The following is a 25,104-nucleotide window of genomic DNA, read 5'->3' as shown; positions in this document are numbered from 1 at the left end:
ACAGAAAAAGAAGGGAGATTCCTCATTTTTTTTCTCCACGCTGTTCATTTGAGGAAGCAGGCTTTGCCCACAAAAGCTCACGATAATATATATATACTTGTTAGTCTCTAAGGTGCTACAGGACTACTTTTGTTTTTTTATAATAATCATGTATGTTAGTTGTAGCACTAGTAGATAAAGCATTTTCAGACAGAACTATAGCTTTAAATGATTTAATATATGTTCTTATACCGTAGTGATCTATCTAGCACGAGCACCTTCCAGTCACACATTCATCTAACATCTGGCATGTGCTAATTGTTCTCTTATGTTCTCCACAGGGCTCGAAGAAGTTTTGCAGAAGTGTCTTGATTGGGCTTTGTTTGTTTGGTGGGGGGGGGTCTGTGTTTTGGGCAATGTATATTTCTTTTTAATTGGCATATTGCTATGTTAGAGAAGACAAGGTTGAAGAAGTGTGTCTTGCTTTTGGTTGTGATAAGATTTGTGATGGAGCAAGTTCATTGCAGAACAAAATGTCTTAGGTAAAAATAGTAATGCCTTGCTCTGTAGAGCAATTGAGATAGTTGCTATCATTCAGTGTAATGAAAACTGAAAGATATTTGGTAATATAGTTTTGGGACTTTTTATTGTTTATTTCACAGGGTTGAATTCCATGACAGGAAGGTAGTAGTGGGAGGTTTGGACTATCTAAATGGTTTTCACTATAAGTGATTTACAGCTCTAAGTACTACACCAACTCACTCCTAGATTAATTTGCTCCATCACACACCTCACCACATTCAAGTGCTTCTTTAAATCTTGCCTTCTCTGACATAGCAAAATGTCCATACATAGAATAGAATACAAGTGAGTTTCAAGGAAAATACAATACATTATAAAAATGATAGTTCTCTATGTGATAAGGTGGTGTGAAGTTTTAGCTGTAGCTTGTGCTGCTGAAGGAAGAATCTGGCACAGAAATATCCTCACGTTGGATGCTTGTCAAATTAAAATGACTTAGTTGTAGGATACTAGAAAACCAGATTACTTTAATAACAAATCTGGTGCCAGCTTGGAGACTTATGTGGGGTCTCTCTGTCCTCGATAACTTTAGAATACTTGTGTGTTATCAGACTGCATTGTCCTATTTTACTCTGGATATTTTTTTTCTCTCTGCCTTTTTTTCCCCCCAGTTTACTCCTGCCTCTCTCCATTATTGGGGGATGGGGACGGGGAGGTTCAATGTCGATTTACCCTATTTGTTTATACTTAGTCATGCCACATTAAATGTATATTTGTAGGAACACACAATTTATGCCATCCTTAGATGAGGGGAGAAACTATCCTGGAAAGCTGTGACTCTCAAATTAATTTATGGGTCATTTTGGATAATCTGCTGAACAAAGGGTTATTGCAATCCTTGGATGCTGAAACAAGGAAGTCTCAAGTAGAAGTAAAGAGATTATTTTACCTCTATGGTTGGCACTGATAGGGCCACTGGTGGACTACCATGTACAATTCTGGTGTCCACAATTCAGGAATATTGATAAACTAGAAAGAGTTTGTAGAGGAGCCACAAGAGTGATTAAGTGGGTAGGAGTTCAATCCATTTATCTTAACTGAAAGAAAGTTGAGGTGTGACTAGATCACAATTTATGAAGTATGTAAACAGGGAGCAAATATTTGATAATTGGTTCTTCAGTCTAGTAGAGAAAGGTGTAAGGTGATCCAATGACTAAGTTGAAACTAGAAAAATTCATACTGAAAGTAAGGAATATGTTTAACAGTAAAATTAATTAACCATTAGAATCAATTTACCAAGATTCATACTGGATTTAGTTCAAGATTGGTTCTGCCCCTTCCCCACCAGAGATGTGTGCTAGGAATTGCTTTGGAGAGGTTGCTTTGGAGGTGTGTTACAGCAGGTCATACTAGAATCTATGAAAATGACAATATTATTTACAAAGTTATTTTTAGCATACCTGTTGCTTTTCTAAAGAAAAATGGGGAAGTATTTCACTAAACATTTTTTTGAAAAAATTCCATATATATAATTTCACTCCAGAAACTTTCACAGTAAATCAATTATTCCTGTAATTGAAAAGGCAGAAGATATTTTTTTGTCAGATGTAACCTCTAAGGCCATGTCTGCAGTTGGAAAATGTATAGCTAGCATATTTTAATTAATATGATGTTAAATACATCTGAATTTGTGGGATTGATAGAAGCAACACGTTACCCATTAGTGGTTAACAGTGGGAGTCCCAACATCATGCTAGTTAAAATGTATTAAACATGTTACAGTTTCTCAGTATAGATAAAAGCTAAGTGTTGTAAGTGTGTAAAGGATACCATATGGTGCACAATTCTGTAAAGGGACGTGATTTCTCTCACACTTTCAGATCTATTTTAGAATTGCTGCCTTAGGCCATTTTTACGCTGCTGCTGGTGCTGCAGCACAGTTATAATGATGTAATTGTGCTGCTGTAGTGTAAACTCTTCCTACATTGATGTAAGAGGATTTTCCATAAGTGAATGTAATCTGCTGCTTTGAGAGGCAGTAGCTATCTTAACAGAAGAATCCTACAGTGACTTAGCTGCATCTACACGGGAGGGTCCACCTAAGCATGGTACTCTGGAGATGGAATTTTGTACAACCTTGAGCAATGTGTCTAAGCAGACAGGTTTTATGTGTTGACAAGGCCTTAGACCAGGGGTGGGCAAAAGAGCTTCAGCAGGCTAGATCTGGCCCACCAAGTGGGTTGATCGGGCCCACAGATGCCCTGCTGCCCCACCCACCCCCCAAGCCAATCAAGACCTGGGGATGGGGGAGCCTGTGAAGTCTCTTCCCCCACCAGGGGTGCACAGTAACAAGAGTGAACCACGAGCTGTTCTGAACTAGGGTTGCCAGGTGTCCGGTTTTGAACCGGACTGTCCAGTATTTGAGGGTTCTGTCTGGGGAAAAAAAATTAAGAAAGTACCGGACACATAAAATGTCTGGTATTTTCTAATTAAGTAAGTTTTATTATTATTAGGAGTATCAGTATGTAGTTGTGTGCTGTCTGGCTGGTAGATGCACTCACACTGAGTGAGCGTGTCTACCAGCCAGGCAGTATGCAACTATGCGAGGGAAGGCGGGGCCAGGGGGAAGGAATCCTTGGGGCCGGACTTGCTCGTGCTTCGCCGGGACTGTGCGCGGGACAGGCAGCAACCCAGGATCTATGTGCACCCAGGTCAGTCCCACTCCCTGCCAACCGATTCTCTCTTCCCGCTCCCCCCACCCATCCCCCTGACCGCCTCCTGGCCAGCCCCGCTACCTGTCGGCCGTTTCCCCCCACACACACCCGATCTCCCCCAGCCAGCCCTGCTGCCCCTCCTCTTCCCAAACTCCCCCAGCCAGCTCCACTCCCCCCGACCCCTCCCGGCCAGACCTGCTTCCCACCAGCCAGTCCCCACCCTCCATCTCTCTCAGCCAGCCCCGCTGCCCCCAGCTCTCCCCCCCCGATCGCCCCTGGCCAGCACCACTGCCCCCAACCCCTCCTCTTCCCCCGCCAGCCCTGCTTCCTGCCAGCCAGTTTCCCCCCCACACACACATCCTCCCGGCCAGCCCCACTCCCCTCCTGGCCAGTGTCCTCCTCCTCCCGCCATCTGAGATCAAGTGTGTCTGGTATTTTTTTTGAAGCCACCTGGTAACCCTATTTTGAACAGCAGCTGGCGGTTCAGTCTAAGTGTCCAGTTGCCAGGTGTCCGGTTTTCACCTGGACAGTCGGGTATTTCCGGGCTCCGTCCGGTAAAAAACCCAGGAAATACCGGACATGTGCAATGTCTGGTATTTCCTGGTTCCCTGGGAGGGAAGCCCAGCAGGGTCAGTTTTCCTCCGCAGCATCTGGCAGGGAGTGAGGAGTGCGGCAGCATTTAGCAAAGGGGGGGGCAAGAGAGGGCAGTTGCCAGGCGCCGCGCTAGGGGGGTGCTGGGCTGGGCTGGAAGTGGAGTGCATGCTTCTCTGGCCTGTGTGACCAGCAGAGACCGGGAGCTGGCCCTGTGATGCCTCCCTCTCTCTCTCCAATGTGAGCTGAGGCAACTGGGCCAGGCAGCAGGAGCAGCCGCTTTAAAAGTCAGATTTTTCCTTCATGCCTGGCTCTGCGGGGGGGAGGCGGGAGATTTGATTGGTGTGGGGGCTCCCGACGCTGGGGATGTCTGCCTCAGGGGGAGGGATGGGGGGACGCTAGGGGGACCTGGGTTTGAGGCAGGAGTGAATGCATTCGGATGGGGAGACTGGGGGAGCCTGGCTGAGGGGGAGGGGTGGGTGCATTGGTGGTTAGTGTTTAGTCCCAAACTGGGGGGAGTGGTGCAACTTTTGCTTAACAACTTTGGCTCCTCTCCCCCTTTTTTTCCTTGACAGAATTTTTTCCTGGTGCTGCTGCTGCTTGCTTTTTTTTTTTTTTTTTTTTTTTGGCCGGGGTGGGGGGGGGGGTTGATATTTTTTGTTAAACCATCTGGCAACCCTAACCATCTGGCAACACTAAGTGCCATGCAACCCTTGCAGGGGGGGGGGGGGGGCAGGGAGCCAGAATAGCTGCAGTTCATTCCAAATAGCTGGCAGTTCATTCCAAGTGTCCCATGCCCCTTGTGGGTGGGGGCAGGAGGCGAGAGACTTCACGTGTTCCCACACCCCCAGGCAATGATTGGCCTGGGAGCAGGGGGAACGCAAACTTTCCTACTGCTGCCAGGGGTGTGTGGCACCTAGAAGGAATTGCCAGTTGTTCTGAACAGCTGGTGGTTTTTCTTAGGCTTGGGGGGCAAAGACTTCCAAGGCTTTCCCTGCCCCCAAGCCAATCAAGGTCTGTGGGCCGGGGAACGCAGAAGTGTCCTGGCGCTACCCTTTCTGCCTGAGGCCCCGCTCCTTCTGGGGCAGCCTGAGGCCACTTCAAAAATTTGTGAAGTGCCACCCCCCCCTTTAAAAATTATTGCTCACCCCGCCTTACAGTGTAAAATCCTCGAGGTGGGGTACATATCTTGCTAAGTTTTATACAGTGCTATGAACATTTGTGGTGTTCTGTATGTAACGAGTAAAGAAAACTGTCTGATAGGAATCACTACAACACAAATTCAATGACATTTTTAGTAAATTAGACTCATGCTAATTCATACTCTTCAGGTACAAACAAATTTGGAAGCTTGTTCTTACTTGTCAGCAAAGATTAGTAAGAGTACTGTAATGAAGTCCTATGAAGTATTAAAAGGAAATCTTAAATAATTAAAATTGTAATTATAATTAAAAATTAAACGGCACTTGTCAAATATGTGATGAAATTTGATGATGTCTTATTCTTGCTTGGTTGCCCAGGGTGCTCAGTAATTCAGAATAGCTCTCTGTCATTAGTGCAATATTGACATTTTCTAAGTTCAGAATGCTTGAAACTATTTGTTGATGCATATGTTGCAAAGAAACACGTGCATGCAATAGTTATGCAGGTTGGACCTCCCTGATCTGGCACCCTCGGGACCTAAGCGGTCCCAAATCAGGGAGTTTGCTGGATCAAGGGAGATCAGTGCTCCCCTACTGGCTGCCCCACTCCTGAGCTGCCAAGGCTGGGGCTCCAACTCGCCGCTGCCAGAACTCTCTGGAGTTCCAGCCAGGACCCACCTGGATGCTGCTGGGGATTCCCCGGCCAGGGCCACCCAGCCACCACCAGACCTGCTTGAATGCTGCAGGTCCCGCTGCCTTTAGGGATTCTCTGGGGCTCCCTGGTCAAGGTTCTCCTGCTGCCTCCAGGTCCCACTGCCACTGGGAGCTCCATGGCTGGGGCCACATGGCCACCTCACCCCCACTGCTATGGGGATTCCACGGCTGCCTGGCCCTGTTGACACTAGGAGTCTACCAGCCCCACTTGGCCCTGATAATGCCAGGGAGTTCCCCGTCTGGGGCTGCCTGGGCCACTGTTGCTGGGGTTTCCTGAGGTTACTCTGTTGGGACCATCTTGCCGTCACCAATCCCACTGCTGGGGCCAGTCCTTCTCCTGCCGGTGTTCCCCGGCCCAGAACTGCTTGTCCGTCTCCTGGCCCCGCGGCTGCAGGGGATTCCACAGCTGGGGCAGGGGCTTCCCATTCGCCACCTGGTCCTCTGGCCAGGACCAGGCTCCTCAGCCCCACCTGACCCCGCTGATGCCAAGGTTTCCCCAGCCGCCACCATGCCCAGCCACTGGGCTCCCCACACCTGCATTCTCCTGGATGGCTCCTGCTCTCTGCCTCTGGGGCGCTTTGGTCCAACAACATCCGTGGCCTTGCCGGTCCAGAGAGTCCCAGATTTGGGAGGTTCAGCCTGTAGTAATTTATTGAAGAACATAGTTGGATTTGAAGGAAGTGAAAGAGATTTCCTGGTGGCATAAAAGAATGTGTAGTTGCTTGGTTATTTCCATTATCCGCTTCTCAGTGCTTAGGGTAACAGACTATACTATAAAAGACGAGGAATTTTTGATGGGAACTTGTTACAGTTTATTTGAAATAAGGAAAACAATGCACTTAAGGAGCGCAAGATGCTTTCTAACTTTAATGCCTCTGTGACGTAGTGGGGGGTGCGGTACACTCTGGGGTGTTCTGTCTACTCTTGTGGCCCTGGGTCCACTCTGGTTGTGCATTCACTGGTTGCTGAGTGTGCTGTGGGTGACCCCTACTGGCCTTTGTCTGTAAGCACTGCCCAGAGGGGGTCTCCCCTGACAACAAGCAGGTAGGCAATGGCCAGCGGCTTCTCACCTGGCCAGGGGAAGAGGTTTAAACAAAGGAAGGGGTGTGAATAGCCGAGGGGGCTAGGGGCAGTGATCTGTGATATTGAGAAGAGGCAGTGTTGGCTTGGCAAACATGAAGAGAAGGGACTAAATCAAGTATTGGGGGACCAGAGGCCTGTGTACCCCTACCCTGCCTGCCCCTTACTCCGATGCCCACATCGAACCTGGGCTGTGCTGAGAAGCAATAAACCTTCTCTATTCTACTGACTTGGCGGAGTCGCATCTTGCTGCGGACGGAGGTGCAGGGTCGGGGGTCCCCTACGCATCGTCCCAGCATCCATAACTTTTTTATAATGGATTTTCTAGATCTACAGATGATGAATCTAAATTAAATGTAAGAATTTACTGTGACTTGTAAGTGTAATATTCTGATGCTGTAAATTCTTTGAGATAAAATTGTCTTTGTTAGTGTATTCCAATGCACAGTTAGATGGCAAACCTGTTGAATTACCTGAAGAAAGGCAAACATGATGTTTTATAGGCTGTGTACGTTTCAAAACGTATGGGGAAATGAGATGGATGTTCCACTTACAGTTTTGCATTGTTAAATAGCATCTTAGCACTCTTAAAGAGTATCTGGTTCACAAATACTAGTCAGGTGTGGTATAATCTAGACCAGAACTAAGCAATAATTTTTACAGAGGGGGGCAAGTCACAAATTTTTGAAGTGGCCCTAGGCCACTCCAGAAGGGGCAGGGCCTCAGAGAAGGGGTGGGGCCAGGACACTTCTATGATCCCCTGCTCACAGACCCTGATTGGCATCAGGGCAGGGGGAGCCCCCCAGCACTTAGAGAGAACCACCAGCTGTTCTGAACAGCCGGTGGTTCCCTGTAGGCACCGCATGCCCCTGGCGGTGGGAGGAGAATTTGCGCACTCCCCCTGCTCCCAGGCCAATCAGGGCCTGGCAGCGTGGGAGCACACAAAGTCTCTCGTCTCCTGCCCCCACCATGCAAGGGGTGTGCGGCGCCTAGGGTGAACCTGTTCTGAACAGCTGGCAATTCACTCTAGATGCCGTGCACCCCTGGCAGGGAGGAAGAGACTTTACAGGCTCCCCTGTCCCCAGGTGTTGATTAGCCTGGAGGAAGGGGAGCGACAAGGTATCCGTGGGCCGGATTCAGCCTGCAGAGGCTCTCTTGCCCACTCTTGATGTTGACAGTGCTCATTTACAGTTTGCCTGTGAATCTCCGTGATGTAATGCTTTCAAAAGCATGTCCAGGCAGTGCTGAGGGCTATCTGGGCAGCGCTAGTGGCTGGCTGCTCCACCCATGCCCCTTCCTCCCAAGGACCTGCCCTTCCGGGAGCACAGAGCAGGCTCCCCCCAACCTGCCTACTGGCTCAACTAGTCTGTCAGGCCCCCTGAAAGTATTTAATTTTTGCGCATCTGCAAGTGTATAGTGTGTGATCTAAGCTTCCCAGTTGCAGTTTTTTGGTTGGCTAATGTTTATGGCAAGCAACAAATCACAAATAAACCAATAACAAATTATAAATAAAACTTTCTGTTGAACAGGGAGGCCGTGGCTCATATCCTGCTCCCCACTGAAGTCAGTGACAAAAAGCAGTTGACCTAAATGGGCATTGGCATTTGCCCTCAAAATTACAGTTGTAGACTTTTTTTTGCTGTTTGTAATTCAATGTAAATTTGGGAGTCAGTCCTTTAAATATGCACGAGCTGTCCCACTGCATTGTATGGAACTGCTTACAGAACTGATGTTACTCACAAGTGTAAATATTTGTAGGATTGAGCCTCTGTGTGTATAAATCCTCTATCCTGTTAATTTTGACGGTTAAAAGTAATAGCTGGAATAACTTGTTTAGCACTTCTGCAGTTACTATTTTCAAATAGTGACAAGCCCTAACAAACCTTTAAAATGTGTTACTGCTTTGTCTTTCAGATATTAGCAAGGACAGTAAGGTGATTTGAAAAATGAACCTTGTATCTAAATTTAATCCAAACTCATGTCTTGATAGATGAGTAAAACCTGCGTCAGTTCATATCTTCAGTCACCTTTTCTTTAAAAATATTTGCATAGAAATGTCAAAGTGTATGAGTTATGTAGGACAGTTCCACAATTGGATGAACCACACCCAACTGAGGAAACAATTTCTATCTATTTACCTTGTCTTTGGACTTTACTATGGGGAAGGACAGTTGAGCTTTTTGTTTCTGTTCACCCCAGATTCCATATTTATGGAAAAACAAATCTTGTTTGTGATTTATGTTGCCCTAATGCTTAATGCTGTAATAACAATGTGACATTTTGATATACACTTGATGTTTTTTAAGATGTGTTTAAAATGCTTTTATGTCAGTAATTCACAATAATATTTATCTTGTATAGTCCATGAGGCTTCATGAGTTATTGCAAGGTGGCATGAGCATGTGGTTTATTTATCAGTTGCATATCCCATAGCAATGCTTTTATTCCTTTAGTTCTTGTTCTTGGTGTTATCATATCAGTAGCAATTTAGAAAATTTAGGTGCTAGTACAACACAATAAGATTTTTTTCTTGGAAGTACTACTGAAATATAGTGTATGACTTACATAATATTTATTTACTTGTGAGTGATATATTGCTCATAAATATAAATGAGATAATCTAAGCAGACACTTTAAAGAAGTGACTTTACATGATGTATTTTTTTCTTAAACAGACAAAATTGAAGAAGCACAAAAAGAACTTAATGAGACAGAAGACCAACAGAAAGGTAAACAGCAAAAGCAATTTTTGGAAAGCTGATCAAAGCCTTTTGAAATCTGTGGAAAGTCTACCGTTGATTTAGCTGGGTTTAGGGTCAAGCCAATAGAATGCATGACTGTAGATTAAATGCTGTCAACACCCCAGTTTTGCTAACAAACACTTGCTTAAATTTACCCACTTGAGTCATTCCATTGATTTTGCAGAAGTAAATAAAGCTAAGCCTGTACTGATGTTTCAGCTCATAATAGGGGTTAATTGATTAATAACTGTATTTCGTCCATGGTGATAAACTTGTGCTTGGTTAGTATGGATTATGAGAAGACACTTACCAGTTATTTTAATATACAGATGAAAACTTCTTGGCAGAGACTAGTGGTGGCTGGTGGTAATGGTCATATAAGGTTGACTGACAGCAATAGCATAGGAGATTGATGCTCTCTATCATAAATGTTAATGGCATTTGTTTACTCATTGATAGTGTGTTGAAGTCTTATCTGACCTGTTGCAATTGGTGAACAGTTTGGTGAATCTTTGATGTTGTTGCCTGGTAATAGAGTTGCTTAATTTTATACATGTCATAATTTTTTACAGGTCACAGTTTCAGACTTTACCAATAGCCCTTCTACAAAATAGAGATTGCATTTGTCTACGTCACAGAGGTGGTGTGTGCCCTAATTACTGTTTGCAAAGTACAGGGTCAATCAATGGAAGCAGTGAAAACTTTTGGTATGAAGAAAAACAACTTGAGGGACTTTTGGGGAGGAAGTTGGATGCAAACTTTTGTTTTTATGTATTAGAGCAGGGGATGGGGAATCTTTTTGCGGTCAGGGGCTGCTGACCCACAGAAAAATCAGTTGGGCAAGGGACAGTGAGGGTTGGAGTGCCTCCATAGGCTCACCTATGCTGGGGGCAGAAGAAGCCCTGAACCCCGGGGGCTGGATCCAGGCAAGCTTTAGGTTCCCCACCTCTGTATTAGAGCATTGACATTTCACCAAATGTTTGTAAAGGGTGAAGTAAACAAAAATAAAAGATTAAATGATGAAATCAGGAGCTTAATGTTATAGTACTATATTTGAGTATCCTTTGCAAATTTAGAGATTTCCATTTCCACAGATCAGACTTGTTAACTATGTTTTATATTCAGAGCCATCCATGGAGCTGGCATAGTTGAAAGTACGTGCCTGGTTAAACCTGTGCAGCCCCACTGAAGGCAGTAGAGTTGCCAAGGTATAACTAAGGATACAATGTGAAGACAACATGGTTACGGAGGTCATATGATGACAACAGTTGGCCTTCAGGATCTCTACTTACTACTACAGTAAAACTCCATTGGTCCGGCATCCAATGCTCCGGCACTCCTGATGGTCTGGCATCATCGGGAACCCGGAAGTGCTCCGGGCAGCCGGACAATTGGCGCTGCTCTGTGCCCGGCTTCCCTGATTCAGCCGCTGCTGAAACTGACCAGCAGCTGAATCGGGGAAGCCAAGGGCAGAGCAGCTGGAGTGCTTCTGGGTTGGTCCTGTAGCATTGCCCCTTGGGGATGAAGGACCAACCCGGCGGCAGCACCCCAGCTGCTCTTGGGGATGCCTGGGGCAGAGCAGCTGAAGTGCTGCTGGGTTGGTCCCGCAGCGCCAATGGGTGGCGCTATGGGACCAACCCGGCAGCACCCCAGCTGCTCTGCCCCAGGCGTCCCTGATTCAGCCGCTGCTGAAACTGACCAGCGGCTGACCAACCCGGCAGCACCCCAGCTGCTCTGTCCCAAGCTTCTTGGAATCAGCTGCTGGTCAGTTTCAGCAGCTGCTGAATCAGGGACGCCTGGGGCAGAGCAGCTGGGGTGCTGCCAGGTTGGTCCCGTAGCGCTGCCCCTGGGTGCTTCAGGACCAACCTGGCAGCACCCCAGCTGCTCTGTCCCAGGCATCCCCAAGAACAGCTGGGTTGCTACCGGGTTGGTCTCGCAGCACTGAGGGGCAGCGCTACCGGACCAACCCGGCAGCACCCCAGCTGCTCTGTTACAGGCGTCCCTGATTCAGCCGCTGCTGAAACTGACCAGCAGCGGCTGAATCGGGGACGCCTGGGGCAGAGCCAGACTATCGGAAGGGGGGGCTATGAGGGGCCTGGGGTGCATCCCCCACCCCACCCCAGACCCCTCATAGCCCCCTGTTCCGATAGTCAGGCATATCTGATAATCCAGCACCCCCTGGGTCCTAAAGGTGCCGGATTATCGAAAGTTTACTGTACTATTACTACTACTACTACTACTACTACTACTACTGACTTGACTTCCAGCTGTTAGCCTGGACTGGCAGTTGGATAATTTGATAAGGAAATAATTGAGACACTTTTAAACAAAATATCTTTCCTAAGTAGAGATGAACTCTTCCTCTTGTAAAACATTTATTTATTTCGTTTTTGTTTATATGTCTTACAGTGACTAGTATGAGCTAGATTCTACTGGATTTCATTTGATGAAGCAATCAAATTCTTAAGAATATTTGTCTAAAACAAGACAAAAAAAAATATGGATGCCTCCATATAATGATGAAGAAATGAAGTAAAATATACACAAATTCACCTAAAGTTTCCTTTCCTTTCCTTTCCAATTTACTAAATAGTCTTTTCAGTATAGAGATTCTTTAGATAAGTGTCTTTCTTATTTAAAATAGGGTAATAAACTCCACATATTTACGAATGAGTTACAGTTTAGTAGTAATATAATTTATGTACCCTGCTTGTAGAGAAAAATGTTTTATGAGGTTGTTATTCATGCTGTTTTTTCAGCTGACAGTAATTTGCCATTGATCAGATTTATAAGTGTGTGTGTGTGTGTGTGTGTGCGTGTGTGTGTAACAATCCACAAAAAGAGTTTGTATTATATATGCTTTGTTTTCACTATGTAACGTAGTTCAAAAAAGAGAATTGTAATAGATCTTTTGATTACACACTGTGAGAAAAATAAAGATGCAGAATAGCAATATTTATAGGCAGATTTCTCTACCTGTGGACATTCCATGTTTACAGCATGTCCCCACTCTTCCTAGCATCTCTAATTCACTATAGAAAGCTCAGACTCTGTCTCTGTTTGACCAATAATACAGGTTCCCGTTGCCATCTTGTTGAATTTCATACAAGAACATTTGTTTCCTCCCATGTGACTTTCCATGTGTGGCTCTCCATAGAATCAGCAAAGCTAACTCATTATCTTCCTTCAAATCTCTTCTTTAAATCTTCCTTTGCTATTGAATTGTACAAAATCCATGTCAATAATTAGGCTGCTGTTGTGCTGAGACCACTGCCTATCAAGCTGACCAATATTGTCTCATTTTTTCCTTTTACTCCACTGTGGCCTATCTGCATGAACTTGTCTCTTGTGTTATATACTTAGATTGTAAGCTCTTCAGATCAGAGGCTATGTTTTTGTTCTGTTTGTACTGTGTCTAGTGCAGTGGGGTCCTGATCTCCTAAATATTAAGATAATTTTAATAATATTTAGAACAAATCTCCAACTAGAAAACCAAGACTTTCACATTTAAAAATATCTTGGACTTGATTACATTGAATACATGTGACAGAAGAAAGACCATTAGACCATTTCTAATTCAAATGAAATAAATATTCATTTATGCAATACATTGAACTTCAGTTTAACTTAGGAAAGGAAGCTTGCTGTTGTAACTAGGACTTTGTCAGGGTCTAATAATACAGGTTCATCACAGTCAGGCTGTCTCTCTTAGGACAAGTCACTTTACTGCTTTATCTCCACCTGTACAATAGAAATAGTAATACCTGTCTCACAGGATACTGAGAGCCTTAATTCATTAACTTCAGTAAGTGCTTTCAAATCCTTAAAACAAAAGTGCTAAAATAGTACAAAGTATTGTTGCTAATCACTAGCAAGAAAGCATATAATAAATACAGATACTGTCAGCATATCCACCCATACGTATTAAGCTTAGCTAGCTCTGCAGTGAATGAATTTTGAACATTGAGAAATAGGCCCTGAAAAGTTAGTGGCTAAAATTCTTAATGCTCCAATTTTATTTCATTTCCCTGTATGCATTAAGAGATGAATTGGCTCTAACAGCAAAATTGTGAATTAAGGTACATTAGAAATGTCTGCATTAGGAATATTTGCATAGAGTGTTCAGTCAGGTCTAACAAAACTTGAGAAATTAATGTACAGTATACTATAGAGTTTGCCTCATTCTGGCCAAGTATCCTTTGAAATGTGTGTAGTTTGATTTTGCTTTCCCCAGAGAAAGCATGTTTAAAAGAAAAACAAATCCTGTCATAATGGGGACATGAGAAGAAGAACTTGCCATATTTAAATAGCTAGTATGGTGTTCAATAAGGACTTTAATCTGGTAAATCCTACAGTCCCCAATCTCATCAACTCTCTTGTACAGTTCATGTGTAAGATCACTGGTGAAATTACAGAAAGGTGCTCAGAGTGCCATTAATAGCATTGTTTCCTCCTCATTCATAGTGTGATATGCCGGGGGGGGGGGGGGGGGAGGGGCTGACAGACATCTCAGGCCCCTGGGTATAGTGGGGGAGAGGCAACTCCATGGCCCTAGAAGGGGCAGGACCATGGGTGAAAGGGTAGGGCTGAGAGGCTACCAAGGGAGCAAAGAGGGCAATAGCCCCAGGGCTCAGCAATTCAAAAGGGCCTGGGGCTTCCAGTCACTGCTGCAGGAGAAGCAATGTCCAGAGTTCTTTGAATCGACATCAGAGCGCTGCACGGAGCATGGCGTGGGGCCTCCCCAGCCAGCCCTGAAAGCTGCCCAGAGCGTTCTGTGCAGAGCTTTGGTGGTGATTTTAAAGGGCCCAGGGCTCCCGCCACCTTGCCTCTGCGGTAGCTCTTTTGAATTGCTGGGCCCCAGAGCAACTGTCATCTTCTCCCCACCCTCGTCAGCAGGCCTGTATATGCCCAGTGCCTGAGGAAAAACAGAGACCTAGGATGACACAAAGAAGGCTTAAGATAAAAATTTGGGAAAATGAATATGATGATGATAGGCAGTTGAAATCATTTTCATGATCTACCATTATATGACCTGACTCTACACAGAGGCTGTTTGCCCTGAGTTTTTGTAGTTTTTTTGGACTCCTCAGTTGTTTTGGATAGTTTGATGGTAGTTTTAAACAAAAGTGCCTTCTTTCTATCTTATACTTGCTGGAGACTATGCCATTGCCTCTGGAAGATGGCCTACTCACTGGATCTATGCCTTCATTGCGTTCATTTCCTATTTGTAAGGAGCTTCAAAACTATAAAGAGTAAAAACTTATTTATTGTAAATGAAAGCTTAATTGAAGTTTTATTTCCCACTTTCACCATGAAAAGCTCTCATTTGGCAATGGGGATTTTTTTTAAGCCTTAAATTAACCTGTTTATTTTGTATGCTTACAACAGAACTGCCTTCTTTTAAATTTCGAAATGCTTTTAACAGGCAACCTAATGATTTGTGTAATTGTGTAATATGTTTTCTTTGTGTGATTTCATAAAGGCTTTGTTCTTGTGTGTAATTAATAGTCACAAGTGGCTGTTAAGGGATTCTTGGTACATCAGACTACATCTGTATGGTATATTTTTCTAAGATATAAGCTGTACCACAAATAGGAGTCATAGGCTTGATGCAGGCATTATCGTATTATGTAGGTTGCTGCCAGACTATAAGATTATAACGGTCTCTTCTGGCATGAAAATGTTTGGGTAGGTCTACGCTTACAGCAGCAGGTCAAGTACAGATATTGTATGCCCATCTAGCATGAGCGTAAATAGCAGCATTGATGGTGCAGCATTGATTAGAGCATCATCAGGTATATATGCCTCTTCTGACTTTGTGTACACCCAAGCCATGGCTCCTATATACAGTGCTGTATTTAGCAGTGTAGTGACCAGTTGACATGATCATGAGGGATGGCCAGCAGGTTGGGGACTAAGGGGTTAACTATGTCCCTATACCTAACCAGGTAGCAGACACACAATAGAAATGTAGGCAGGAATTTCAAACTGGGACAAAGCAATTTTTTGTTTCTCTGCCTTTGTTTCTGGGCAGTTTCTCTCCAGATACTGAAGGGGACAGACATCATGTCTCAAACTACCCTAGCTATCCATTCGTCCCAAAAGCTAGAACAAAATTAATTGTTTGGGTAGGATAGTCTGTGTGTGGCTTAAGGGTAACCTTCTGTCTGCCGCTCCCCAAGGCAGCACAGAAAACAAGAGGGGAAAAAACCTGCAAAGCTTGCAACTCAAAAGATTTTAAAATGCTGGGTTCTCAAAATCATCCCACCGCTCTGCCACCATGTCTAGGCTAAATCCTGACTCTGGCACGCTGAATGCAGAAGTGGGGGCTTGCAAAAGTATCTCCAAATCTTATCTTTCCAGGCTTTGGTATAAAGCTTCACCCCAAAATCTTAAACACCTAGGTTTTGGGGATAAAAATCTACTGCCACCACCCAAGTAATGGTAAGAAAACCAGGGAAGAGATCACTTGGGAAATCTCAGCCCTAAAGTAAAACCAGGACACAAAACAATTAACCAATACCAGGTTAATAATAAAAAAGAGAGAGAGAGAGAACTTTTATTATCACCACAATACTCCTGTTACAAGCATAATGACTAGATGGAAAAGTCACCAATTAGTATACTCATGGGGGACTCTCATGGGCCAAAAGCTTAGTTACAAAGGAGAGAAAAACCCATTTCTAAATGCACAGACATCAGATTCCCATTCCCAAACCATAAAACATTAAAACCTAATGGATTTATCTAAACTTTGCCCTACTTACAGATAGTGAAAAGTTTTCTTGGAGAGACACATGATGTCTCTCCCCCTCAGTATCTAGAGAGAAACTGCCCAGAGACAAAGGAGGGAAAAACCAAAAATTCCTTTGTCCCAGTTTGAAATTCCTACGTACATTTCTACTGGCTGCCTGTTACCTGGTCAGGTATAAGGATATAGTTAACCCCTTAGTCCCCAGGCTGCTGGCCATCCCTCATGATCATGACACCAGTGTTCTCTGTAAGCTGTGCGAATATGTGGCCGTCCAGAAGAGATTCAAATGCCATCCGGCTGATTAGGTTTGTTTCTCCTGGTAGTGCACATTCACACGTGCCTCGATGCACATGCAAATGTATTAAGCACATGAATGGAAAAGATTAGAGGGCACATTGGTAATAACCCATTGCTGGAGTTTTTACCCACTACCTCTTCCCTGCTCACCTTTGCACCATAGTGAGCTTAGATACAGCCTGCCTTTCATCCTGCCAAGTAGCTACATGTACCCTATGTGTGGCTGCAAGTGTAGACAAGGCCTATGATTCTGCGTAATTGAAAATGGAGTGAGCAGCAGACTTGTTAGATGACCAGCTGCTGCTGCTAATTAGTGAGACTTACGGGCATCCTTTTCATTTTCAAAGCTCTTTATAAGCTTATTCCTGCTCCCATTGAAATAAAGGAGAAAATCACTATTGACTTCAGTGAGAGTAGGATTAGGCCTTGCTCCTTGCTCAATATTCCCATTTTACAAATGGGGCAGGGGAGAAACAAGAAGGTGGTGAATTTCCCAAGGACACAGATAAGAAGCATTACTAGAGCTGGGTGTGAGGAGGTACAAGCCCTATTCCAGATAAAAACAGGTTAAACAGCATCATTGGGATCAGGCAGCCCCACCCCACCCTGCAGCATTTCCAAGGTATGCCGCTATTGGAGCAGGCACGTTAAAGGGAGACACTCAGTGCAGAAAGCCATAGCCTGGGGAAGTGGATAGGCCTCTCATCTTCCGCTTCCAGAAAGGAGCAGAGCAGAGAGCCAAGATACTGTGGTAAGCCAAGTGATAGGACAGGTGGCTGGTGGATCAAGAGAGAACAGAGAAGCTGGTGCTGCTCTTTATTTCTATTAATTTAGTATCCTTCTCTTTGATGCCATGAAAACTGGGATTAGGAGTCTGATCCTGGGGAATATGCAAGAGATCTGACCATACAGACTTTAGCTAGTTGCTACAAGAGTCCATGGGCGGGGACCTAGAATAGAAGGAGGGAAGCTCCCCAATATAAGAGATGGACTGACTAGGCCTGGGGCTGGGCTAGGGCTGTTGATTTGGTGTAAAATGCAGGGACTATTGGATGAAAACTCTGGTTTATCCCAAACAGGCTGAGAGTAAAGGTGACCCCGCTGGAGGGCCACGTCACAAGGCAATGGGGCAACCAGCAGGACCAGAGGTGAAAAAAATGTGTAACTTTGTACCTAGCCAAAATGTTGCGCAGCAGCTGGTGAATTTGTTTGCCACATTGGGATTCAAACTCAAGAGTTGCTAGCTCCCAAATCTGCTTTGACCATAAGGCTGTGTCTATATCTGCTGCTTCTATTTTGGAGGAAAATCTATTTTATTTTATTGTTTATTTAGTAAATGCACTGTGTAAACAAATTCATTGCTGGTGCTAGACGAAGCAAGGGCTGGTATTATGACAATTTGAGAGAGAAACAGATTTACAGTTGTAAAATTAACATTTCATCCTCTGAAACTTTTACGAAAACTTTATCACATTCATATGATGTTAGAATAACAGTATTTTGACTTTTTGCTGTTTTTGAGTAACAGTTCAACAAAAGAGATTTTAGGATGCTCCTATTATATTTTTTCCATGCCCCAGATGTCCAGAATAAAAAAAACTTTCTGATCATAAACAAGAAATAACTCCTTCAAAACTAAAGCTGTGCTGCAGAGTTAAACCTGCAACAGTATTTTGTGTCCCACCAACCCCAGGCTGAGGATATTTGGTTTGCTGTGATGGCAGATATGCTTGTGCATGTTGTGCTGCCTTGCCGATGTCCCTGTTTATGTAGTCCTTGTGAGCTGGTAAGGTCTTGAAATTGTGAAGAATCTAGCAAGAAAAGACAAATGGCATGAAAGGCATTTGTGTACCTCAGAATGTAGACATCTGCCTGTTTAGCGACTTGTTCCCATTGTCCTTAGTGAATTCTCCCAGGAGTATAAAACAAGTATACACATTTTAAGGTTTCTTTACATTGCCGGAGGGGTGCAAAGGAGCCTTATTGTAAAGGACAGTGTGGCCTTATAGAAATGCATACGGTTATTTAGGGTACGTCTACTCAGCAACATTATTTCAAAATAACGAGTGTTATTTCAAAATAATTTGGTCTACATCTACACAGCAGGCGGTTATTTTGAAATAATATTGAAATACTGTCAAGCTGGAGGACTTCTTACTCCGACTCCTGTAAACGTCATTGTACGAGGAGTAAGGGAAGTTGGAGGAAGAGTGCTCTATTTCGAAATATGTGCCGTGTAGACACTCCCAATTTCGAAATAAGCTATACAATCGACATAACTCAGTTTGTGTAGCTTATTTCAAGTTATGCCTTGCTGTTTAAATGCACCCTGAGTGATTAGAACTGGTCTAAATTTTCGGACTGAAAATATGTCCTGTCCAAATGTGGTCCATTAACTATTTGCTACTGACCTTTCTGGAGATGTTCAATAGTCAATATGAATTGTCGTTAGAGTCCCCAGCCCTCATTTGCTCTTGAGTTGCCAATGGAGTAACATTGAGCATATGGCTGCATATGTTTGTTGACTTATAACTGAAAGTAGAGGGTCAATATTAGCTGTGTTATTATTAGGCAGAGAGGCTTTAATAAAACTACCAAAATAACTGAAACTGTATGATTATATTAAGCAATAATATATATATTTTTTAAAGACAGTATTTCTAAAAGCGCACCAAAAGAGTAAAAATAAAGTTTTCAGCTACCAATTTAGGAGAAAGATTGGATGGCTAAATACAGTTCAAGGTAGTTGCAAACTGTTAGCCATCCAATCTTTCTCCTAAATTGGTTGCTGAAAACTTTATTTTTACTCTTTTGGTACACTTTTAGAAAGATTGTCTTTTTTAAAAAGTGTGTGTGTGTGTGTCTGTCTGTCTGTCTGTCTGTCTGTCTTTTTGGTCTTAAATGTATTGTGTTTCCACTAAAAAAAAAATCAGAGAAAAACAGTGGCTGGGTTTGATCTGACACAGAATTTTAAAAAATTGGCCAAAAACAGCGCTTGTCTTCACAGGGCAGTCCTGGGGCAGCTGTTCCCCCCTCTCTGGCTCTTGGGTTGCTGTTACCCTGATTCTGGGCTGCTGTCTGCCAAGCTCTGGAGCTACTGCCACTTGAGCTCTGGAGCTGCTGTCTCCCAATTCTGGGGTGTCCCCCGGTTCTGGAGCTGCTCTCACAATGGTTCTGGAGCTGCCCAACCTGTTCAGGGACTATTTTCCCTCTGGCTCCAGAGGTGCTGTTCTCCCAGCTTTCAGGCTGCAGATCCCTTCCTCTCCCTCTCCCCCCCAGCTCTGGGGCAGCTCTGTCTCACCCTCCCCCCGGGGCTGCTGCTCCCCCATTCTGTGGCTGCTGCTCCCCAGCTCTGGAACTACTGTCTCCCCTCTACACACAGTCTGGGATTGCTGGCTCCCCTCCCTCGCACACACAGTGGGGATGCTGCCCTCCCCCAAACTCCAGGTTCTGGGGCTAATGCCCCCCCTTGGTCTTGGGTGGGCTGCCTGCAGGAGCTAGCAGGGGTGGCCTGCCGGGGGGGAGCAGAGAGCCAGAGCTGGCGGGGGCGGCCTGCTGCATCAGCCACAGTGGGAAGCAGGCGGCAGACCACTCACAGAGCATGCCTACAGGAGCTGACAGGGGCGTCCGCATTGGCGATTCCACAGGAGGGGCAAGTTGAAAATCCCATGACAGACAGACAAGAATGGTGACGGCTTAATAGAAAGATTGTCTAGATATGAAGAAGTTTACAGAATTTTAACATAAGAATGGCTATACTGGGTCAGACCAAAGGTCCATCTAGCCCAGTGTCCTGTCTCCAGCAGACCAGGGACACCGGGAGCAAAGCCTCTGAGGACGCCGGCAGCGGGACAGCCGCGGCACGTCTGGGCTGCCCCGCTGCCCGAGCCCCTCCGCGGCTTTGCAAAGCCTCGGGGGAAGCCAGCAGCGGGGCATCCCAGGCGCTCCTGGGCTGCCCCGCTGCCAGAGCCCCTCCGCGGCTTTGCTCCGCGGCTTCCTGGTCTGCAGACCAGGGAGACGCGGAGCAGCTTTTCTCGCCCCGGAGTACACGGGCGGCGGGACCGCGAGGTCCCGCAGTCTGTGTCCTCCGGGGCGAGAAAAGCCCTGTTCGTACCTGTAAGTCGGGGACTGCCTGTATACCCGGCGTATAAGACGACCCCCGATTTTTGGGGGATGTTTTTTAGCATAAAAAGTCGTCTTATATGCCGGAAGATATGGTAAATACTTTTCCTTATTCGCTTTCTCCACACCACTCATGATTTTATATACCTCTATCATTTCCCCCCTTAGTCTCTTCTTTTCCAAGGTGAAAAGTCCCAGTCTCTTTAATCTCTCATCATTTGGGACCCATTCCAAACCCCTAATCATTTTAGTTGCCCTTCTCTGAACCTTTTCTAATGCCAGTATATTTTTTTGAGATGAGGAGACCACATCTGTACGCAGTATTCCAGATGTGGGCATACTATGGATTTATATAAGGTCAATAGGATATTCTTCGTCTTATTCTCTATCCCTTTTTTAATGATTCCTAACATCCTGTTTGCTTTTTTGACTGCCGCTGCACACTGTGTAGACGTCTTCAGAGAGCTATCCACGATGACTCCAAGAGCTCTTTCCTGATTAGTTATAGCTAAATTAGTTCCCATCATATTATATGGATAGTTAGGGTTATTTTTCCCAATGTGCATTACTTTACATTTATCCACATTAAATTTCATTTGCCATTTTGTTGCCCAGTCACTTAGTTTGCCGAGATCTTTTTTAAGTTCTTCACAGTCTGCTTTGGTCTTAACTACCTTGAGCAGTTTAGTATCGTCTGCAAACTTTGCCACCTCACTGTTTACCCCTTTCTCCAGATCATTATGAATAAGTTGAATAGGATTGGTCCTAGGACTGACCCTTGGGGAATACCACTAGTTACCCCTCTCCATTCTGAAAATTTACCATTTATTCCTACCCTTTGTTTCCTGTCTTTTAACCAGTTCTCTCTTATCCCATGACAACTTAATTTACGTAAGAGCCTTTGGTGAGGGACCTTGTCAAAGATTTTCTTGTACTGGATCCCCCTTGTCCAAATGTTTGTTGACCACTTCAAAGAACTCTAATAGATTAGTAAGATATGATTTCCCTTTACAGAAACCATGTTGACTTTTGCCCAACAAATTATGTTCATCTATGCTTCTGACCATTTTATTCTTTACTATTGTTTCAACTAATTTGCCTGGTACTGACATTAGACTTACCAGTCTGTAATTGCTGGGCTCGCCTCTAGAGCCCTTTTTAAATATTGGTGTTACATTAGCTATCTTCCAGTCATTGGATACAGAAGCCGATTTAAAGGATAGGTTAGAAACCCATTGTTAATAGTTCCGCAATTTCACATTTGAGTTCTTTCAGAACTCTTGGGTGAATGCCATCTGGTCTCAGTGATTTGTTACTGTTAAGTTTATCAATTAATTCCAAAACCTCCTCTAATGACACTTTAATCTGTGACAAGTCCTCAGATTTGTCACCTACGAAGGATGGGTCAGGTTTGGGAATCTCCCTAACATCCTCAGCTGTGAAGACTGAAGCAAATAATTCATTTAGTTTCTCTGCAATGACTTAAAGACAATAAAGTGCTCCTTTTAAAATGTTGTGCGCGGAAATTTTTAGTGCAGAATGTTAAAATTTTTGGCACAGAATTCCCCAGGAATACTAAGAGTGGTATGATCCTGTTTAGATAAAGAAAAGGTATGGATGGACACTTATTTCAGAAAAGTGCCTGTGGATGATGATGTTCAAGAATAGCTGTTCCTGAATAACTCCATGTGTACACAAGTCCGCAGTATTACCCGTCCACCTACCATTTATTGGCCTTTTGGGGGGCATCTGCCTCCCTCTTTGAGCATTAGCAGGCAGTTTGAAAATCTTCTGTCAGTGACCTACTAGATTATTTGTAAATGTTTGCAAGGGCGAGGAAGCATCCGTGTACAATTCTTAGTTTTTGCTGTGATAACTAGCAATGGTGCTGCTTGAGGTGGTGATGTGGGGTCTCAGCTTGGGGGGGGGGGGGGTATGAGACAGAAGGCTGGGGGCGTGGGGTCTCAGCAGGGAGGTTTGTGAGTAGGTTGGGGTGTGGGATCTCGGCAGGGCACTGGGTGAGTTGGCTGGAGGTGCGGGGTCTTGGCTTAGAGCGGTAGGGGCCACTTACTAGTTTTCACGTGGCTCCCTGCACCATAGCTCAGGCACCACCTACCGCTGCGTTTTCAAATCTAGCTGATTTGTTTTGCATTAATCACTTGAGTTAACTATGGTGGAGTTTGCCCTCACCTGCAGTGTTGGCTGTGTTCACTTTGGTCAGCCTACCACCAAAAAGTTGTAACAGACACAGAGGGTATGTCTACACTACCCCGCTAGTTCGAACTAGCGGGATAATGTAGGCATACCACACTTGCAAATGAAGCCCGGGATTTGAATTTCCCGGCTTCATTTGCATAAGCTGGGCGCCACCATTTTTAAATCCCGGCTGGTTCGAACCCCATGCCACGCGGCTACACGCGGCACGGGGTTCGAACCAGCCGGGATTTAAAAATGGTGGCACCCGGCTTATGCAAATGAAGCCCGGGAAATTCAAATCCCGGGCTTCATTTGCAAGTGCGGTATGCCTACATTATCCCGCTAGTTCAAACTAGCGGGGTAGTGTAGACATACCCAGAGAGATTTGCAAGTTAGGCAGTGAAAATGATTAGAGACCCAGTAAGGTTATGTGTGGAGAGAGACTGAACAGATTGGGACTGCATCGTGCTGCCAGCGGACATCCCCCTGCACATGCCAATGCTACACATACCAATGAATAAATGGGCACAAATTGGGGGTGCTTGTTTCTCATACCCTGTGCCTGCTCTGCTGAAGACATGTTTAAAACTCCCCTAGGGCACCTAAGGCAGGCATAGATTTGCTGCTTCCCCACGGCTTGAGTGAGTGGGGTCAGGGTGCAGAGACCACCAAACACAGCAGGGGCATGCATGCCTGTGCTGGGGTTGTAACAACCCTACCCCGCACTTTCACCTTCTCTGTGCAGCCAGGTTCCAAATATCCTCTGACCTGCATGCGGCCCCACTCTCCCTCATTTCCAAAGGCTACCAAGGCTCCGCCCCTCCTCATTCCCAAAGCTTGCTGAGTGGGTTCGTGCTGTCTTGGCTCCCTAGCTGGTATTTCTGGAGATAGACAAGGGGCTCTGGCCCTTCCCCTGCCTCTGCCCCCGCCCCCAGCTGCTGCTGCCTGCATCTCCTCCCCAGTGGGGGGCCCAAGTAGCTTGGCAGAGTGGCCGCTGCGGGATGGACTTTGCTGCTCCCGCGCTCCTGCACCCCTCTCCCACACCCTTGCCCCACCAGGGCTGGGCCCGCAGCACCACTGGGCAGTCACACCAGGTCTGACCCAGTATGGCTGTTCTTATGTTCTCTTGTGCAGAGACTCACTTCTGACTCCCTACCAATGGGATTTTAAGGCTGCACAACTCCCTGCCTTACTCACTCAGATATAGCCTCAGCATGCAAACTATCAAAAAAAGGCCAGCATCTGTGCTTTGCTTTCTCCCCAAAGGGCCATGACCAGTGTATTGCCCATAGTTGTAAATTATCACACAATGCTTCTAAGTAAGCACTTTTATCCTTGAGATAAATCCATTGCAGAGAAAACACATACCAATAACAGTTGCGATACACATGCTAAAAATCTTACCAGAGTTCACTTTCAATGCCAACTAAGGGCTGTGGTAGGTTTTAGTCATTCAAAACCCACAATTAGGTTTTCCCCTGTGGTTACAAGTTCACAGTTGTTTTCTCTCTAGAAAAAAGTCTGGACAGATCTAGGCTGGGCCTTTTATCTTGCCTTCTGTAACAAGTAATCAACGGACAAGGAACTCTCTCCTCAGGGTATAGCTTTAAAAGAAGGTGGGGGGTTTGCATAGCCAGAGTTGGGGACTTTTATGTTCTCCAGTCCCTAAAAATTCCCCAAAATATCAACTTAACACTTACCCAAAAGTCCATACTTGTCTGGAACATTTTCAATGTATAGGTTGAACCTCTCTCATCCAGCATTCTCTGGACTGACAACATCCATGGTCTGGCATGATTTTAGTTAGCCCGGTGTCCACTTATCATGGGTGTAACCAAATTTCCTGTGGTCCCATAAAGTTTGTTTGCAGCCACTAATCCTGGCTTTCAGTGTTCAGCTGTTATTTAGCTCTAATTTACCCCTACATGTTTTCCAAGAGCCCAGTAATCAGTGGAAGTATTGTTAATACTACTAGACAATGTTGACCTTCTGTGGTTTGGCAAATTCTTTGGTTTGTCACTAGTCAGGTCCCAAAGGTGCCAGACTAGAGAGGTTCAATCTGTAGTCTTTAGAACTAGGGATATTAAGCATGTAATTTGTTAATCATATAGTCGACTCATTTTGTCGACTATACTACTAATTGATAAGGACAAGCACTGTAACCACTCAGTTCCGGCTCGTGCCTGGTTCTGGGAGTTAACCCCACTGCAGCTCTGCAATAAAAGTATTTTAGAAGCCAGGGAGCAGGCAGC

General features: G+C 45.0%; 1 protein-coding gene across 10 annotated transcripts in view; it reads left to right on the top strand.

Annotated features, from left to right (window-relative positions):
• HIVEP1 (HIVEP zinc finger 1) overlaps positions 1-25,104 on the top strand; it is a 164,013-nt gene that overhangs the window by 97,036 nt on the left and 41,873 nt on the right. For 9 of the 10 annotated variants that reach the window (XM_075921249.1, XM_075921248.1, XM_075921252.1 and 6 more), the window contains one exon: positions 9,418-9,471. The exons of the other annotated variant lie outside the window; for it this stretch is intronic. In XM_075921249.1, the coding sequence (XP_075777364.1) occupies positions 9,418-9,471 (54 nt within the window). The remainder of the gene's footprint in view (positions 1-9,417; positions 9,472-25,104) is intronic. 10 annotated transcript variants of the gene reach the window in all.

This window comes from Pelodiscus sinensis, chromosome 2 (genome assembly GCF_049634645.1).
Source record: "Pelodiscus sinensis isolate JC-2024 chromosome 2, ASM4963464v1, whole genome shotgun sequence".
Classification (NCBI taxonomy): Eukaryota; Metazoa; Chordata; order Testudines; family Trionychidae; genus Pelodiscus; species Pelodiscus sinensis.
Note: the sequence above shows the minus strand (reverse complement) of the source record. Positions and strands in the feature narration are given on the sequence as shown.